Below are 20,354 nucleotides of genomic sequence, written 5' to 3' on the forward strand. Positions count from 1 at the left end.
AAAAATATAAATATATATATATATAAAATAAATCCTATGAATTCTGACTCTCTGGCCATTTTTTCCCCATATATAAGGGCGTGGCATTGTTCCGCGAATGGCCAGAGGGATATTAGCCCTTTCCTGTACATAAAGGAAGCAGTCGCTTTGCTTGGGCTGAAATTACTAGCTTTTGTTGGTGAATACTTCAATTGCTGAGTTTCTCTTTTTTGTTTTAAATCTAACCCTCTTTTAAAATCTACTCCTTACCCTTCCCTTATTCAAATTCTAATTTTGCCAAAAGATGCAACATTTCAATAGTATAAAAGGTTTGCTGAGACATGAACTCCACACATGCACAGAGACTAGATCAGAAAAAAAAGGATAGGAAAAGAAAAGAGAGAGAGAGAGAGGAAGGAGGGGGAACTGGGGGGGAGGAGGTTTATGTAAAACTTGGAACCATTGAGAGAAATCACCCTTAATGTGTCCCAAGTTTGAAATCTTAACATGCCAAATTCTTTTCACAGGTAAATATCAAAGCGCTCCCACTGTGAGTTCCACTCTTGAATAGTCCCCCCCCATGGGATTTTTTTTTTAAATCACAGACTTTGTTTGTATCACAGACTTTGTTTGTGTGCATTTTAGGAACAGCATTTCCTGACAGGCTTCTTTGACACTTTTAAGTTACAAATAATCTGTTTTCATTTATTTAATCCGTTTTTCCATGATGTCTATGAAGTTAATCGAAGCACAACCAAACATTGTTTGTGGAATGGTATTTGTTTACCTTTTGCCTGAGCATTTCTTATTAATTCTGTCATTTTGGCTAGTTCAAGGTACTTGCACAACTTTAAATTGCCATTCATTTTTTCTTGGTATTAAGTCATTTCCCAGTATTTTGCTATTAACATTCTAGCCGATATGGTCACATCAAGAAACACTCTTTTATTTTCATTGTTACTTCAGATTTCTTAAAATTCTGTGTCTTAGCATTTATTTATTTTGGTTCCTCATAGGTCATTGTGTGTGTGTGTGTGTGTGTCTGTGTGTTTTATTATTATTTAACTGTGTCTTTTAAGTCCACCCTGCCCTTACAGGATATCACTTCTACAAGTGTGTTACTACAGATCCAATGAAAAGCTTCGCCACCACAACAGAAGACACCAAAGTTTTCAAAGTGGCCACAGCTATCTCTTTCAAAGGATATAGACTGCCGGGGGAGTGGGGCTGACAAAGGGGGGTGGAGTTGAATTACAAGGACATTTTCTGACTTTTGAACCTCAAGATACATATATAAAATATCCCAATTGTCTCAAGATATGCAACTGATATTTAATTAGTTTGTTTTGTATTATGTGTTATTACGTAGGAATGTTGAAATGTGTCTGACAGTGTGTCATTTCCACAAATGGGGGGGCTATTTTTGTGGCTATTTTTGTGTGTAAGTGTTTTATGTCTAATGTCTTATTCCTTACACCCCAGTGGAGGATCCTCATACATTTTATGCCTTCTAACAGATCAGGCTATTATGTACTCCAATGTTTAGACTTAGATAAATTTATAACCATATTTCGTTGTTTCACCTGGCACTCTGCCAACTTCCCTACCCATTTTAAAAATGTGCTAAAACTCACTTTACCAAGGAGAAGCTTCAGGAAGGTATATATGCTTTGGTTTAGCAGGAATAATCCCTTATTTTATTATTTTATCCCTTATTTTATCCCTTATTTAATCCCTTATTTTATTATTTTATCCCACCACCCTTCTGAGTAATACCCCTCCCCACCTTCTCACTATATAGAAGGGTCTGGAAACTTCTGTTTCAGTGTATCTGAAGAAGTGTGCATGCACACGAAAGCTCATACCAAGAACTGACTTAGTTGGTCTTTAAGGTGCTACTGGAAGGAATTTGTTTTGTTTTGACTATGGCAGACCAACACGGCTACCTATCTGTAACTGAATCCCTTATAGAGTTAAATTGACTTATTTGGACGAGTGCCCTTTAAGAGTGGTTTTATTTTAACTGATTGGTTTGGGAAGTTGAGAACCATGGGGCAAGATAAATTCAAATTGGACTCAGTTTGAATTGGGCAAGTGTATCCAGGCTGCAATTAGCTTTTGGTCCTTAATGTGCAAGTGAGCAACTTCCCATGACTGCAAGACCAGAGCCTATAATAATAAAATCCCATGGAATGGCCAAGGCTAGGATATTTCTCTCATGACGTGCCCAAACCTGTGCCAGCTGTGATGGATGCCAGGCAACATGGTTAATATGAAAGCCCTAAGTGGATTCATCAGGGATTGCCACTACTGTGAGACCACAGAAGAGCTACCTTGACACCTGAGAACACAAAAATGGCGGGGGACAAAGCAAACTGCATTTTTTTTCAGTCAGTAGTGGACCTTCCTGCTAAATGTAAAGCATAGACCACTATTGAACAAAATACAACAGGTGTCCTTTTATGCGATATCCTATATCCAGCTATCTGCACTACTATACTTGCAAATGACCTTAAGAGGCATGATTTGCAAGTCCCCTTCAGGTTTGCACAAACCCACACATCTAGTACGGTAGATACCAAGTTATTATTTAGTGCATATCTATATAACATAAACATACATTCTATTGGTCCGTGTTGCTCCCTCCTTTGTTGCCCTGCTCAACCCACCTCCTTTTCCATTAGGGCCTATTCCCACTCACACAGCACCCCTACCTTCACCGAGATTTAGGGTGCGGAGAAAAGATTTGCAAGTTCTTACAGAACTTTAATGCAAATCTATCTCCGAATGGGGGACTGATACAGAAGGGGGGGGGCATGTCTTCTTCACCTTCTTCTTCGCTGCAATATATCAATTTATTTCCAATTGTCAATGTCAAAAGGGACTAAAATCTATAAAATTCATAGAAAATCAACGTGCCAGTTTGCTCAATTTCTCTAGGACTCCATCACACCTCCCCTGTCCAGCATAATCCCTCAAGCAAGGTGTTAAGACCCTAATCCTGTCAAATCGCTCTGATCAGCCTTTCCTCCAGGCAATGTCAGGTGGCAGACTATGCACATTTGAGACCATTGTTTTCTCATCCCCAGGAAGTGTTTATCTGTGCATATCTCCAGCTCTGCATATTCCCCCCTCCCTCCTCCATATGTTAATCTGTGTAACCCCCCCACCTTCCTGAAGTGCTGATCTGTGTAACCCCCCACCTTCCTGAAGTGCTGATCTGTGTAACCCCACCTTTCTGTGATGTATTCATGACGTGTTTTGCACTGTATTCTGGGACATGGAGGGAGTTTCAAAAACTCATGTCACCCCTTTCTCACTGTTCAATCTCACCTTGAACCTGTTGCGCAATAAACTTGGATCTTCTGCAGTTTGCTCCTGTCTCCGGCTGAGCTCATTTTCCTCCGCAGGGACCCACGGACTTAGTCCGATGAGCTGGGTGGCAGAGCAGCCTCGCACCCAGATTTTAGCCGTAACACTTCTAAAGCTTTTGGGATACTCTTCAAAAGATTTTCCAGTGTCAAAACTATGTCATCCGCAAATGGTTTAAGTTTGTAATTTCGTTGTCCTACTCGAATCCCCTTGATTCCTGTGTCTCCTCGGATTTTCTAGGCAAGGACTTCAAGTACCAAAATGGGGACAATTTCAAGTACCAAGCAGCGGGGACAATGGATAGCCCTGTCTTGTCCCTGTCTGTATACTACATTCTTCCATTGCTTTGCCATTAATAAGTATGTTTGCTCTTGGTGATAAATTGCTTTAATTCCAACACACACACCCCCAGTCCATGGTTTCTAAAACCTTCTCTATAAACATTCATGGAATGTTACTGAACACCCTCCTCTGTATCCAGGAATAGGAATACTGCCTCTTTGTCATTCCTCCTCATCCGTCTGTCAGATAAAAAGCCTGTTTGATCTTCCTGCATGCGTACCTTCAATATTTCTCTCAGCCTTTTGGCCAGGATTGTAGTATAATTGTTGTTGTTGTTGTTGTTGTTTAGTCGTTTAGTCGTGTCCGCCTCTTGGTGACCCCCTGGACCAGAGCACGCCAGGCACTCCTGTCCTCCACTGCCTCCCGCAGTTTGGTCAGACTCATGCTGGTAGCTTCGAGAACACCGTCCAACCATCTCGTCCTCTGTTGTTGTAGTATAATACAAGTTTATAATAATTATTTAATAAAAAGATAGGCCTAAAGTTTTTTGGGTGAGGTATAGCCAAATCTTGTTTTGGGATTAGTGTTATGAACACATTTTTCCATGACATTGGAATACTTTCACCTTTTAAAGCTCCGTCCATCACTTCTTTCAGCGGGAGTACTATGACTTCCGTTAAAGTTTTGTAGTGCATAGCTGAGAACTCATCAGGTCCTGGATATTGTGCTTATTTCTGCTTGTTGAATTGCAGTGTCTATCTCCCCCATTGGAACTGGTTCCCGGAGGTTGCCTCTTTGTTCTTTAGTTGGGCGAGGAGGTTTAGATTCAGTCATGTACCTGTGTATCGTCTCCTCCTTTTCTCCTCCCTTTGTATATAATTTTGCATAATATTTCTGAAATTCCTTATTAATGTATTTTAGGTTGTAGATTATTCAATCTTCGGCTGCAATCCTGTTCATAGTGTTTACATTTCTTCGCTTTTTTCAGTTGCCATGCTCGTAGTTTCCCAGGTTTATTTGCCAATTCAAATTGTTTCTGTTTGAGTGCTTTATAATTCTTTGCTCTACTTCACTTTGCATGATCATTGCGAATTGTGTCTGAAGTACTTTCAGTTGTCTTTTGATTTTTTTTTTAAATAATTTTTATTAATTTTACAACATAAACAAAAAACAGACAAACATAACACTTCTCTTTTCTTCCTCTAGTATGAATTTTGTTGAATAAATAACCCCCTTACGATCCTCTTTACTAGCATCCCATACTATTTAGTGGTCGGTCTTGTTATTTAAATTAATCTTGAAGTGTTATTTTAATAAATCAAAACCATGCCATTGAATTGTTGTTGTTGTTGTTTAGTTGTTTCATTGTGTCCGCCTCTTGGTGACCCCCTGGACCAGAGCACGCCAGGCACTCCTGTCTTCCACTGCCTCCCGCAGTTTGGTCAGACTCATGTTTGTAGCTTCGAGAACACCGTCCAACCATCTTGTCCTCTGTCATCCCCTTCTCCTTGTGCCCTCCATCTTTCCCAACATCTGGGTCTTTTCCAGGGAGTCTTCTCTTCTCATGAGGTGGCCAAAGTCTTGGAGCCTCAGCTTCAGGATCTGTCCTTCCAGTGAGCACTCAGGGCTGATTTCCTTCCGAATGGAGAGGTTGGATCTTCTTGCAGTCCATGGGACTCTCAAGAGTCTCCTCCAGCACCAGAATTCAAAAGCATCAATTCTTCGGCAATCAGCCTTCTTGATGGTCCAGCTCTCACTTCCATACATCACTACTGGGAAAACCATGGCTTTAACTATACGGACCTTTGTTGGTAAGCTTTTTAAGATGCTGTCTAGGTTTGCCATCGCCTTTCTCCCAAGGAGCAGGCGTCTTTTAATTTTGTGACTGCTGTCACCATCTGCAGTGATCATGGAGCCCAAGAAAGTAAAATCTCTCACTGCCTCCATTTCTTCCCCTTCTATTTGCCAGGAGGTGATGGGACCAGTAGCCATGATCTTCGTTTTTTTGATGTTGAGCTTCAGACCATATTTTGCGCTCTCCTCTTTCACCCTCATTAAAAGGTTCTTTAATTCCTCCTCACTTTCTGCCATCAAGGTTGTGTCATCTGCATATCTGAGGTTGTTGATATTTCTTCCGGCAATCTTAATTCCGTCTTGGGATTCATCCAACCCAGCCTTTCGCATGATGAATTCTGCATATAAGTTAAATAAGCAGGGGGACAATATACAGCCTTGTCATACTCCTTTCCCATTTTTGAACCAATCAGTTGTTCCATATCCAGTTCTAACTGTAACTTCTTGCCCCACATAGAGGTTTCTCAGGAGACAGATGAGGTGATCAGGCACTCCAATTTCTTTAAGAACTTGCCATAGTTTGCTGTGGTCGACACAGTCAAAGGCTTTTGCATAGTCAATGAAACAGAAGTAGATGTCTTTCTGGAACTCTCTAGCTTTTTCCATAATCCAGTGCATGTTTGCAATTTGGTCTCTGGTTCCTCTGCCCCTTCGAAATCCAGCTTGCACTTCTGGGAGTTCTCGGTCCACATACTGCTTGAGCCTTCCTTGTAGAATTTTAAGCATAATCTTGCTAGCGTGTGAAATGAGTGCAATTGTGCAGTAGTTGGAGGATTCTTTGGCACTGCCCTTCTTTGGGATTGGGATGTAGACTGATTTTCTCCAATCCTCTGGCCACTGCTGAGTTTTCCAAACTTGCTGGCATATTGAGTGTAACACCTTAACAGCATCATCTTTTAAAATTTTAAATAGTTCAGCTGGAATACCATCACTTCCACTGGCCTTGTTATTAGCAGTGCTTTCTAAGGCCCATTTGACTTCACTCTCCAGGATGTCTGGCTCAAGGTCAGCAACCACACTACCTGGGGTGTACGAGCCATCCATTTCTTTCTGGTATAGTTCCTCTGTGTATTCTTGCCACCTCTTCTTGATGTCTTCTGTTTCTGTTAGGTCCTTTCCACTTTTGTCTTTTATTATGGTAATCTTTGTACGAAATGTTCCTTTCATATCTCCAATTTTCTTGAACAAATCTCTGGTTTTTCCCATTCTATTTTTTCTCTCTATTTCTTTGCATTGCTCGTTTAAGAAGGCCTTCTTGTCTCTCCTTGCTATTTTTTGGAAATCTGCATTCAATTTCCTATATCTTTCACTATCTCCCTCGCATTTTGCTTGCCTTCTCTCCCCCGCTATTTGTAAGGCCTCGTTGGACAGCCACTTTGCTTTCTTGCATTTCCTTTTCATTGTGATGGTTTTTGTTGCTGCCTCATGTATAATGTTGTGAGCCTCCATCCATAGTTCTTCAGGCACTCTGTCCAGCAAATCTAAATCCTTAAACCTGTTCCTCACTTCCACTGTGTATTCAATAAGGGATTTGACTTAGATTGTATCCTACCGGCCCAGTGGTTTTTCCTACTTTCTTCGGTTTAAGCTTGAATTTTGCTATAAGAAGCTGATGATCTGAGCCACAACCAGCTCCAGGTCTTGTTTTTGCTGACTGTATAGAGCTTCTCCATCTTTGGCTGCAGAGAATATAATCAATCTGATTTTGATGCTGCCCATCTGGTGATGTCCATGTGTAGAGTCGTCTCTTGTGTTGTTGGAAAAGAGTGTTTGTGATGACCAGCTTGTTCTCTTGGCAGAACTCCATTGAATTATGATCTGATAGAGTCCTTGGGTGGGTTTCTACATTTTTTATTCTTGTTTTAAGTTCTTTAGATAGCCTAACCAAAGGGGGTCAGGTGGGATTGCTATGAGGAATTATGAAAATATGGAGCAAGCCATTGTGTCCGCAATGAAAGCATTATGTTGACTGGGCTTAATTAATTGACAATAATTTCTGATTAAATCCCACAAGCCTCTGCATCTCTGCAATTTCCTCTACTGCCCATTTCTCTACGCCTGACAAGCACGTATAAGCATTCTAAAACACAGACTGGTTGCTTCACCAGGCATCCTGGGCCATAAAGAGAGTAGATAGCTTGGATGTACCTTTCCTTGGTTTTGTTAATTCGTAGGGCCAGGAAATAGAGTTTCACGTAGGAGGGGATTAAGATCCCTATCTTTCCTTGCCATCCTTCCTCTCATGTTTACTGCTTGTTTATCACCTCCGGGGTTGCTGGGTGCATTCCTCCTTTTAGTCCTGTTTTATTTACCCCATAATGTATGCATGCACAAATTAGCTTTTTGTAGTTTTAACATTAACTTTGTCTCCACGTGGGTTTTTTTTTTTTAAATGCTCAGAGGAAATCTGATTGGTTCTTACGAACACTGTGTAAACGGTTCTTTTGTTAATAAAACAGCCTGGACGAGGGAGTGGTGATACGCACTCCTCCCAGAGTCTTGCTGGCTAAGCCTCGTGTGTATTTTATTAATCAGGGTCCAATCCTTCCTTGCTTTTGGAACGCAACACTCATGTTTTGTACGATTTTTGTATCTCCGTTAGGCCCATCGATTACACCATTTTGAAGAAGGTCTCTGGTAGTTTCCCTTCTTTAGCTTGGCCACATTTGCTTATTTTATCATGTTCTAATGCTATCCCTCCACTGAAATAGCCCATTATTATTAGTTTGTCATTGTAAAACTTAGATTTGCCTTAGTCAAAGGCATTCCTTGCCCCTCTCACCATGGCTGACCCGGCCTTGAGGGCACCCTCTTTTGGGGGATGGAAAAGTGGAGGGGGGGTCACTGCAGGAGGAGGAGCCTGTTGGGGGCACTTGCAAGGGGGCCTGGCCCCACGGATGCTCAGCGCCCACACTTTGGAACTCCCTGTCTATTGACTTCAGGCAAGACAACTTCACTGTCCTCTTTTCAGCACCTGCTAAAAACATTTTTCTTCGGACCAGCCTACCCAGCTATGTGGCACTTGCTTTCATCTCTTTGTGTTTTAGATAGCTGTTTTTAACTTTTATTCATAAGTTGTTCTGAGGTTCTTTTTACAATCAAGTGGTGCAAAATTTTCACAAAATAAATAAATCAGCTAGACTAGCCCTGCCGGGGGGGGGGGCTGTGCCCGTCTCAGCTGAACTGTGCTGGAAGCAGCCCCAAGAGCCCTGGGTCTCAGAGACAGAGCTGGGCTGGCGAGGGCTGGGCGGGCAGCCTAAACCCTTTCCACAGCTTTGCCCTGCTGAGCCTGCTGCACAGAGGTGGCTTGTCCGTGCTGCCCCCCTCCCTCCCCGCCTCCCAGCGACTCACTTGGAGAAGTTGGCCAGGTTCTGGATGACCTTGGCGATGAGGGTGAGGGTGCGGGAGGTCTGCTCGTCCGGGTACTCCTGCATGAGCCCAAAGAGGCTGGGGGACATGACGGCCGGGCACAGGAAGCGCAGGAAGAGAGAGGCGCTGATCAGGCGGTCGGCAATGTCCTCCCTGCCCCGCTCGGCGCAGCGCAGCCTCCATGACGCAAAGACCTCCTTCAGCTCCCGCGGGAACACACTGGGGGGCAGGGAGAGGGGTGAGCGGGGGGCCGGGCAGGACCACGACCCTCCCCCCTGTGGACTGCCAGTCCCTGGCACCACGATCCCCGCTTGCCCCCGCCAAACCGCCCGCCCACCAGCCCTGCCCGCTCCCGGCACTGACCAATGAGAGTTGACGACCTTGCAGAGTGCCAGCTCGCAGCACATGCGCAGGTTGGCTTGGTGGTCTGCCAAGGTGGAGGCCGAGCACTTCATGGGGTCCACCTCACAGTTCTCCTCCGACTCATACAAGGCCCGGATGAACTCGCCTGCGGGGAGACGGGGCAGGTGGAGCAGTCAGGAGCCTGGGGCTGGGGGCAGCAGCCCCTCCATGGACACATGCCCTAGTTGGAGGCCCCCTCCTCCTCCTCCTCCTCCTCCGCAGCTCAGGCCTGCCCTCCTCAGGAAAACCCCCCGCGACACTCAGCCCTGCTCCAGGGTGACTTACAGCCTGAATGGAAGGACACTTCCTCCCCTCCCCCAACCCATCTGCCCCCTGCTCACCAATCGCATCTTTGAGGTATTTTTGTCCAATCAGCTTGAGATACTCCTCTATGGCTTTGGTGGCCAGCGTGTTCTCCCGGAAGATGAGGTGCTCCCGGTCCATGAAGCGGTCCACCTCCGTCATGGCCATGTCGGACAGGAAGTCCTGCCGGGAGAGAGGCAGAGGGAGGGGGCGCTGGTGGCCAGGCGGCTCTCTGCCCAGGGAACCCCCCCTCCCTGCCTGAGGCCCGCTCCCCCACCCCTCCCTCCCCGGGGGGTACCTTGGCCTTCCCGGTGCTCTGGAGAATGTGGACCAGGGCGCAGGCCACCTCCTCCTTGCTCTTGACGCTGAGGACGGGCTCCAGGACGGCGCAGAGCATGCGGTAGTTGTTGGTGACGTACTCGGCAAACTCCTTGTAGAGCTCCATGGGAAGGATGCTCATGGTCTGGAAGCGGCTCTTGACGCGGATGGCCGGGCAGCAACCCGACTTGCTCTTGCTGGCGCTGGGCTGGCTGAGCGGGTACCACTGCTCGGCAAAGTGTCTCCCCGTCACGCTGGCGATGGGGATGCTGACCATGCCCACGTAGTTGCTCTTGTCCTTCTTCCGCTTCTTGTCCGTGTCCTTGTAGAGGTGCAGCCGGATGGTCCGCACCGCCGGCAGGTTGTTGAACTCAAAGTGCTCCCCCCAGAAGACATTGTCTGTCCGCACCTTGCTGGTGGTCCGGGCATACAGCATGTCGTCCAGGCACAGCTCGCAGTAGTAGCGCTTCTTGGGGGGCAGGTCCCGCGCCTCGATGATCCACAGCTTCAGGACGTTGTCCACACGGCGGCTGTTGTCCTGGGCAGGGGGAGAGAAGGCGGGGGTCAGGCAAGTGGGAGGGCAGGCAGAAGGCACGTCCCCTAGAGGGCAGGCAGAGACCCCGGGGGCCAGCGGTGAAAGGGGCACCGCAGACTCGCGTCTCCTGCAAGAAATCCCCCTTGGACTTCCGGTCGGATCGCGAGGTGGAAACAGGCGAGTTTTCCCTCGGGAGAGGGTGACCTGCTCCAAAGAGGCAAAGGGGGGTGCTACAAGGGCGCCGTAGCCCCCCAAAACCCACTGAAAGGAGATTCAGTGGATCAGGATCCCAGCACTGTCAGAAGAGCGATTCTCCCGGACGTCAGGTATCCCCTTTAAGAGGAGACGAGAATGGCGGGGCAGAAGGGCCGACAGCGGGACGCCATTGCCAGCCTCCAGGAGCGATGCCCCGAGCCTGCCCACCGGAGCGATCGGCTTTCCAAACCAAAGAAATCAAATTGGCAACTTTAAAAAAGGATTTAAAAATAGCAGATTCGGACCTAATTCGACGCAGACAAGGGACAAACAGGAGGTCAACCTTGTCTGAACTCCGAAGAATACACAGAGACTATTTACAGAGCGAACGGAACCATGAGTACAAAACAAACGGGGATTGTTTTCGCCAAAAAGATCTATCCCCTGTGCTGATGTAAAAAACTATTTGGAAACTAAGGGGGTAGAAGATATTCCTTTATTTCCCTTACTTGGATTGTATTCTTTTTTCTCATCTGAGAGATATATCAGAACGTTGAAAAAGGATCCCGGGAACGGAGTACTTTACATTACTTTCGATTTCAAAAAGAACTGCGCAATGAGTTTCGAAGCTCCATTTTTAACTTATAATTTTCATCTTCACCTTTGAAAGGACATAGACAAAGAAGAGAAGAGCTATGTTTGTGTTTGATTTGGTCGGACTGTGGATTACAGTTGATTTGAGCACAGTAAAAGCGCTTTCTATTTTAACTTTGATGGAGGGAGAAAGAAAGACCGCCCCTCTTTATTCCCTCTGCTAAAGGGAACAAAGAACCGCCATTTTAAGAGACCTTTGAACATTGGGATTTGTTTTGCTTTTGCTTTTTCTCTTTTCTTCCTTGTGATTACCATCTTTTCCTGCAACAAGCTGTGGGGATTATATTCTTCTTTTTGTGAACTTATAACCTTTGTTATTGAGAGGAGAACTTGGGGCTAACTGAGGGTTGGAGATCCGAGGGTCTTGAAGATTACAATTTTGAAATTTGGATTTTTTGTTTTTGTTTCATAGTCGGAAGTGGATTACAAATATATTGGTGGAGTGGGACATAACTACAAATATACCAAATATTGGATTTGGCCATCCAAGAGGCGGGGGAAAAAGAAGAACTTAAATATACAAATTTTATGTTTTGTTTCTCTTTTAAGTGTTATAAAAACACCACTGCGTCAATTAACTTGGTTGGATAGGTTTTGAGCGCCCCCTGGTGGATTTTCATTGTTATAGACATCAAATCATATACAAAACAAAATTAAAAAATTCCTTCCAGTAGCACCTTAAAGACCAACTAAGTTAGTTCTTGGTATGAGCTTTCGTGTGCATGCACACTTCTTCAGATACACTGAAACAGAAGTCACCAGACCCTTCTATATAGTGAGAAGGTGGGGAGGGGTAATACTCAGAAGGGTGGTGGGAATGGGTGATTGGCAGATAGCTGTGATGAGCCTGTTGACGACTCTTAACGACTGCAATAGGTCTTAAAATTTTCACCTTCTCACCCCTTGCTTTTTCCTGTAAGACCTTTTGGGGAAGAATTGCAATAATAAAAATGAACGTGCTACCAAAGATGTTATTTCTATTTCAAACCGTTCCAGTGATCGGGGGGCAGCTATCTTTAAAAATTGGCAAAGAGAAATTTCAAGGTTTATATGGCAGGGTAAGAAGCCGAGAATAAAGTTTAAGCTATTGACTGATGCGAAAGAAAGAGGAGGCTTCGCCCTGCCAGACCTGAAATTATACTATGAAGCATCTTGCCTCTGTTGAAGGAATGGATGAAATTAGAAAACACTGATTTGCTAGATTTAGAAGGTTTTGACAATAGATTTGGGTGGCATGCTTATTTATGGTCGAGTACATAAAGGTTTCGAAAACCACATCATAAGAAGGTCTTTGATAGAGTTTTGGGAAAAGTATAAAAATCTGTTGGAAGCAAAAACTCTGTATTGATTGTCACCACTAGAGGCGCTGAGTGTGAAAAAAATCAATATGAAAGGGGGATGGGCAACATATCAGAACCTAATAACAAAAACAGAAGGTAAATGGAGGCTGAAGTCGTTTGAGGTAGTTAAGGAATATGTTAATGATTGGCTGCATTATTTTCAAATCAATGAAATGTTTCAAATCAATGAAATCAATGAAATGTCACAGCTGTCCATGGAGGCACAGGTCAAATCTGTGTCCAGGGCAGCTGTCTACCAGCTCCACCTGGTACGCAGGATGAGACCCTACCTGCCCGCGTACTGTCTGGCCAGAGTGGTGCATGCTCTGGTTATCTCCCGCTTGGACTACTGCAATGCACTCTACGTGGGGCTACCTTTGAAGGTGACCCGGAAACTGCAACTAATCCAGAATGCGGCAGCTAGACTGGTGACTGGGAGCGGCCGCCGAGACCATATAACACCGGTCTTGAAAGACCTACATTGGCTCCCAGTATGTTTCCGAGCACAATTCAAAGTGTTGGTGCTGACCTTTAAAGCCCTAAACGGCCTCGGCCCAGTATACCTGAAGGAGCGTCTCCACCCCCATCATTCTGCCCGGACGCTGAGGTCCAGCGCCGAGGGCCTTCTGGCGGTTCCCTCATTGCGAGAAGCAAAGCTACAGGGAACCAGGCAGAGGGCCTTCTTGGTAGTGGCGCCCGCCCTGTGGAACGCCCTTCCAGCAGATGTCAAAGTGATAAACAACTACCTGACATTCAGAAGACATCTTAAGGCAGCCCCGTTCAGGGAAGTTTTTAACGTGTGATATTTTATTGTATTTTTGGTTTTATGTAAGCCGCCCAGAGTGGCTGGGGAGGCCCAGCCAGATGGGCGGGGTATAAATAATAAATTATTATTATTAATTATTATTATTATTATTATTATTATTATTATTATTATTATTATTATTAAAAAAGATCTAAGATTAAGAGGCTTTGAAGAGTCGAAATTTCAGAAAGTAATAATAAATAGTGATTTTAAAGTTTTGGCTAAAATGTACAAGGTATTATTAAAATGGCATACAAAGGATGAAGAGGTAAAATCGGTTATGATTGACTGGGCCAAAGATTTTGGATATAATATACAAATGGAGGATTGGGAGAAATTATGGAAAGAAGGTTTAAAATTCACTGCATGTACAACAATAAAAGAAAATGTGATGAAAATGATGTATCGATGGTATGTAACACCAGTGAAGTTAGCAAGGATGTATAAAGGATGTAACAAATGTTGGAAATGTAAAGAAAAAGAGGGTACATTCTATCATATGTGGTGGGAGTGTAAGAAAGAAAAAGCTTTTGGGAAATGATATATAATGAATTGAAGAAAATGTTTAATTACACTTTTGTTAAGAAACCAGAAGCGTTCTTACTTGGTATTACAGGGAACGAGATAAATAAGAAAGAAAGGAAGCTATTTTTATATGCAGTGACTGCAGCAAGAATATTGATGGATCAGAAATGGAAGCAAGAGGAGCTACCTACACTAGACGAATGGAGAATGAAGATGACGGACTATGCAGAACTTGATAGACTGACGGGAAGGATCCGAAACCGCTGAGATCAGAGATTTATAGAAGATTGGGAAAAGTTTACAGAGTATATGCATAAATTAAGTGATAATCAAATAACGCTTGTAAGCTTCAATGAAGCTCTGTAAGAAGAAATGTTAGAATGTGAGTAAAATAAGACTTAATCTATAAAAATAATGGAAGTAAGGTTTTAGAAATGTGTAAGAAATTAAGAAGGGAAGGAGTATCAGTCAAGTTGAGAGAAGTCAAAAAGAGAATGGATATAAAAAAGATGTATGATTTGTATAAATTTTGTATTGGAAAAATTGAATAAAAATAATTAAAAAAAGAAAAAGAAATCCCCCTTGGGGTTTCAGACCAAAAGACAGGGGAGGCGGCTGGTCTCTGGCCCCTGGGAGTGACTGGCAGGGGTCCTCCTTTCCCAGGGCTCCTCCTTTCCCAGCCCTGCCTCCCTCGGGGATTGAACCTGGACATGCAAGGAAGCTGAATGTCGGAAGATTCAGGACAGTTAACAGGAAGTCCTTCTTTATGCAGCGCTGAGATAAACTAACAAGCTTGTGCTCGGATCCTGCTTCTGGGTATTCCCTCATGGGTGTCTGGGTGGCCACTGTGAGAGCAGGATGCTGGACTAAGTGATCCATCAGGCTTGTGGTAAGACACTGTTCCTGACTCAGACCTGAATGCATGAAAGGGATAAGCCTTGAGCTCAGTTGCCAGTGTGGACGGAGTTAGCAGGCTTCCAGCAGGTTTTCATTTCCTTACCCTCCACCTTCCTCGAAGATAGGAGCCATGCGGAACTGCTCCCAGTTGCAAGAAAAACCATGTGAATGGAAAATCTCTCTAAAATGAGATTTTCACAGCCTGCAACTTTGCTAACCCAAAGATTACATGATCCTATTTCTAAGGAAACCAAGTTTTTTTTAGGTCATTTGGAAAGGTTTTCTTCTTTATTGTACTGCCAATAGTAGGAGACTTGCTTGCTGCAACTTCTGAAACTCGGTGGTTAAAAATCTTAATTTATTTGCAAAGCTAATTGCCCGTGATTTATTCTAGCCTAAGTTTGTTTTGTGGGGAATGCTTATTTAAAAGCGGATGGTGGCAGATACAAATCCAACAAAGTTTTAATGTCCTTGGAATAATTGTGCCAAGTCTGCTAGGGGAGAGGAAGCGTCTCTTCCAAGCCTCTTTCTCCAACAAAGAGAGGGGTGATCTCTGTCTAATGGGCTAACTGCACTTGCAACACTATGTGTGGTTTTAGTAGCCTCGTCTCCAAAAGGATCAAACAAGAGCAACCAGAAACCTCCCATCAGCTGACTCCCTTCTGAGGAGCAGCCACAAGGGACGGGGCCTTTTGGTCTGGGCAAGCGACTTGGGACATCCCCCCAAGTGATGCCCAGGACCTGGTACAGTATGTCGGTGCTCCTGAACTCACTGGGAATGGGGAACACAGCGCTCCAAATGGACAATGGACAAGAAAATCCAATGCTCGCCACATTTGACTTTGAAATATAAAAAGTCCCCAAAAAGAGGGGATTGAGAAAAAAGAAAGCTGAAAAGCAACATTAGCTTAATGGTTGCCATCAATTTGATTTTAATTAATTTTTATAATGAAATGTTTTTAGAATGTTGCACTATTTTATTGTTGTTAGCTGCCCTGAGCCCGGCTTCAGCTGGGGAGGGCGGGATATAAATACAATTTATTATTATTATTATTATTAGGGTCAGATCAGAATGTTGGAGAGCTGCTTAAGGTACCGCAGATCAGGTGCATGTTCCTGATCTGAGAGCCAAGAGGAACCAGAACCATTAAAGAGCAGAGCCAAAGAAGCTGTTGGAGGCGAGAAGGATTCCTCCAAAAAATGGAAGTCTTGTCCAGATGAAGAGAATAAAGAGCTGGAGGTGACTTGTGGAAGGAGCTAGCAGCCAGCAGCAATTCTGCTTAGCTGATATTGCAGCTTCTGAGACCTTGTGATCAAAACTCGTAAACGGGGGCGTTTCTGAGGGTGTTTTGAGGGGAAGACCCAGAGTGCTGCCTCACGGTGTGCAGAGGACCAAGAGACAGGGAGGGCGAGGGACCTGCTGCAGTGACCTGCCACACCTGCGCTACGTTTGTCTTCCTGCCTGAGAAGGTGCAAAACTACGCCTGCAGCAAGTGCAAGCTGGTTGCCTTCCTGGAGGACATAGGATACCGGCTCCTTTCTGAAAGGCCGAGTCCCTCCTGCATCAAAGGGACCAATGCTCAGACTCGGAATAAAGCAGCTTTCTCCAATCCTACGTTCTGTGACAGAAACAGAAAGACACAGATATGATAGACGACGATGATGATTTATTGAATTTAAATACCACCCTCTACCAGCAGGTCTCAGATGATGTTGGGGATCTTGTTTTATGACCAGGTGCCAAACTCCAGAGGGCACCAGCACCCCACAGAATCCCTGGCTCCACAAGGTGGAAATGCGGCAAGAAAGGAGACCGCCAAACCTCTTGCCTGGTATGTAACAACACCAACGGGGGGGACGTGCATCTGTCAAACCCTTAAAAGTCTAGCGACACCGATGTCGGGGAAGAATGTGCCCTGCCAATGCCAGAGGACCTGCTCCCGACAGCGGCTGGAGCCAAAGCGTTTCCTCCATGTGGCTCCCCAAGCAGCTTCTGGCAAACACCCGAGACAAGCCAGAGCCCGACGCTGACGTCTCTCGTCACGCCTGGCGGGAGGTTCTGTTTGCACTTTCCGTTTGGAATCACGCGTGCTCCCCAGGCTTTTCAAAGGAAGATGACTGAACTCCTGGGGGACATGAAAGGAGTCCCCGTCTCCATGGATGACAGCCTAATCTACGGTACGTGAATGGGAGACCCTGACAAAACACCGGGACTCTGGGCTCAAGAGAAACAAGGAGAAAGGTGCTTTTGAGGAGTGCAGAACAGATTTCTTGGGACAAATAAAACTCCCAAGGTGGGACAAAAGCTATGTTCAGGAAAGGGAAACCCTGTCAGAGAGCTGAAAGCACCAAGCAACACGACAGAACTGGGGTGCTTTTCGAAGAGGTGCAACCACAAAACCTGCTTACCAAAATCCACCCCATTCTGGTTGGGAGGACCAGATCAGGAGGTCACCTTTAGGCAGAGAGAAGCCCCAATTTCTCCAGAAGTTGGACGGGGGTGGAATCCTACCATGACTGCCCCGTGTGGTTCAGGATGGGGGCCTGTTGCCTTCTGCTCCAGCCCTCTCCGCCACCAAGAAAGGAGTGCCTGGCAGGGGCAGTATTTGGGCACGCAAACCCTTTCACAGATACTTAGGTGTTGCAGCAGTGGAACTAGATGACTCTTCCAGCACTACAATTCTATGACTCCATGAGGTTCCTTTTCTTGGCTGGGAGTCCTGCACGACCTTGCAGGCCTTCACCCCCCTGGCCTGGGAGGGCCCTGAATGACTCCAGCTAGAAATGCAGAGGCTGCTGAACAGGCTTTTGGGCTGAGGCATCACTTAGGGGGGTCTGGTTGGCATCTTTAGTTTAGATGTTATTATGATCTATGTGGAAATTGTTCCCTTTGGTTGTGTATTTCTTGATGTTTATGACTATTTTTGTTCTGTTGCAATTATGTGTTTTTTTTCTATGCTGTAAGCTGCCTTGCGCATGGTTTCAATTATGGAAAGGTGGCATACAGCTAGGATTATCTATGACACTATGTATGCATGAATTTGGGCAGTTTTCTTTTCAGCCCCTTTCCTAATGATCTCTCACATGGCGCTGGCCTTTTCCACGGTCCCCATGCCACCTCTTCACCAAGGTCTCCATGACCCCAAGGGTTCACTCCTGGGCCATCACCTCCCATTCAGACCCCAGGAGCTTGGACTTGAAATTCAGATTATTAATTTTTGCTCCAAAGTTTACTTTACACTTGCTTACATTGTACTGCATTCACCCTTTTACCCCGCATCCATGTATGTACTTTTTGTCAGATGCCTCACAGACAAAATAGAAGGGAAAGATTTGCATCAAAGATCAGGATGAGATCCAAGCCAGTCCTGGCCCCGGCCTAAGGCCCCACAGCAGAAGCAGGAGGGTTGGGGGCTGGCTGGTTTGTGAGCCTAATTCATTAGCACTCAAAGCCCGAAATGGCTCAAGCCCCGAATCTCTGAAAGGCCCCTCCCTCCTTCCCCAGAGACCCCTTTGGCAGAAGCGGGCCTCCCTCTTGGTTGTCCCTCCGCCCTCAGAGGCTTGGGGGAGGGCAGCCCAGGAAAGGGCCTTCTCGGTGGTGACCTCTCAGCTGTGGAAGTCCATCCCCCCCGAGGGGCACCTGGCACCCCCCTCGCTGCGCAGCTTCCAGAGGTTGCTGGAGGTGTTATGCTTTTAGGACCCACCTTATTTCTGTGATTGTAAGTTGCTTTAAACTGCTCCTAACATTGTGTTTTGATTGCTGTAATCTGCCTTGGGACCTTAAAAGCATAACTCCCTCTGGATCAGGCCAAGTGTGGATGAACTGTGCAAAGTTAGCAAGCAGAATCCGAAAGCAAGAGGCTTTTCCTCTCCTGCAGTTTCCAGCAACTGGTATTCGGAAGCACGGCTGCCTCTGGCTGGCGAGGCAGAGACCACTGCCTTCGTGGCTAGTAGCCATTTGATAGCCTTCTCCTCTGTGAATTTGTCGGATCCTCTTTCAAGCCGGCTTGCTCACGTCCACAGAATGGAAGGTGGCAGGACCCCCAAGGACAGGCTCTGTGGGGAGCTGTTTTACAAAGTTCTCTGCAAATGTGACAGGAAGGCTGGCAACATCGACCCCGCCGTGCCTGGAGACAGGCAGGCAGGTGGTGCATTGACAGCGGTGACCAGAGGAAGGAGGCGCACAGAGAGAGAAAACGCCGCGGTGATGCCTTCACCCGCTCCAGCCCCAGCAGGTGCTGTAACCTTCCAACAGTTCAAGTTTGACTCCTCCATTGCCTCCCAAGACAGATGGACGCCAACAACTTCTGAAAACCCTCCAAGTTGGTGGCCATCACTGTGAGAGGGAGTTCCACAGATAGATAGATAAAGAGCTCCTGCTCTGCAGAGTCTTCTTCCAATATCTGATCAGGTGCTTCATGAGATCTGAGCAGCTGAATCGCACCCAGAGAATCTCACATGGTTCTGATGGCCCAGTTGGCTCTGCCATGCTTCCAAGTTGGGTGAACTGAGAGGCCTTGGGATAAAAAGGAGAACTGCGGATGTATTCATGTTATCTATCTGTCCCCTGCCTTTTCCCCTGATGGGACTCAACCAAAAGAAATCCTCAGACTTCAATCACAAAGGCCTAAGCAAATGCCGTGAGGCAGCCGGCCAGAGCACTGGCCTCCGTTCTTGGAGATGACCTCATGGCCACATCGTGGCCCACCGCCCTGAGATCTTGTGATGAGGGGCAGGATATCAATCTAATGAATATAAATAAGGACCTTTCATCGTGGGACACTTCCTGAGAAGAGGCCAACAGCCAACATCAGCACCAGAAGTGAAAAAACCCTTTCCCAGAAGCACAGAATCGTAGAGTCGGAAGGGACCCCAGGGTCACCTAGTCCAACCCCTGCAATGCAGGAATCACAACTAAAGCATCGCTCGGCCTCTGCTTGTAAACCTCCATGGAAGGAGAATCCTTTGCTTGCTTTGGCGTCCCAGAGGAACCTGCGGCTGGCAGAGCAACCCAGTTCACAACAACAAAATCATCCCTGTCCTGAAGCCTGGACACAGAACTGCAAATGGGGAGGAAAGCCAGAAAAAAGAGAGACCCCTTTCCAGGAGCGGCTCCTCGTTGCAAAGTGGCCTGACCTGGAAAAAGCTGCCACTTCAGCTTACCAGGCTAAGCAAGAAGTGACAGGCGCTGCTGCTCTAAGTGGCACAGTTCAGGGCAAGAGAGAGCGAGAGCGAGAGCGAGACAGGGATGCCTCACCCACAACTCTGCTTGCCCAGCCGCTTTCCCCCACAAAATGGAACAAACAGTAACCACGTTTTCCGTGGTTTGTTGCCTATTCTGATTCAGCGCTAAAGAGTAAGTTTTCTGGGGAAAGCAAAGGCAAAACCACTTGGAAAAACAGAGGTATGGAAGAGCCCAGAGAGAGATGTATGAAACTTAAGAGAAAGACGGCCCAGTTGACTCTGGCTCCCAGAGAATCATAGAGTTGGAAGGAAGGAACCCCAGGGGTCATCTAGCCCAACC

The 20,354-nt window shown here is 45.9% G+C and overlaps 1 protein-coding gene across 1 annotated transcript in view; it reads right to left on the minus strand.

Annotated features, from left to right (window-relative positions):
- The window catches only part of SYNGAP1 (synaptic Ras GTPase activating protein 1), a 66,313-nt gene that overhangs the window by 13,957 nt on the left and 32,002 nt on the right, over positions 1-20,354 (minus strand). The window contains 4 exon segments of the mRNA XM_081849362.1: positions 8,839-9,075; positions 9,220-9,364; positions 9,600-9,744; positions 9,860-10,417. Of these exon segments, the coding sequence (XP_081705488.1) occupies positions 8,839-9,075; positions 9,220-9,364; positions 9,600-9,744; positions 9,860-10,417 (1,085 nt within the window).

The sequence above is a fragment of the Podarcis erhardii genome (genome assembly GCF_964252035.2).
Source record: "Podarcis erhardii genome assembly, chromosome: 2".
Taxonomy (NCBI): Eukaryota; Metazoa; Chordata; class Lepidosauria; order Squamata; family Lacertidae; genus Podarcis; species Podarcis erhardii.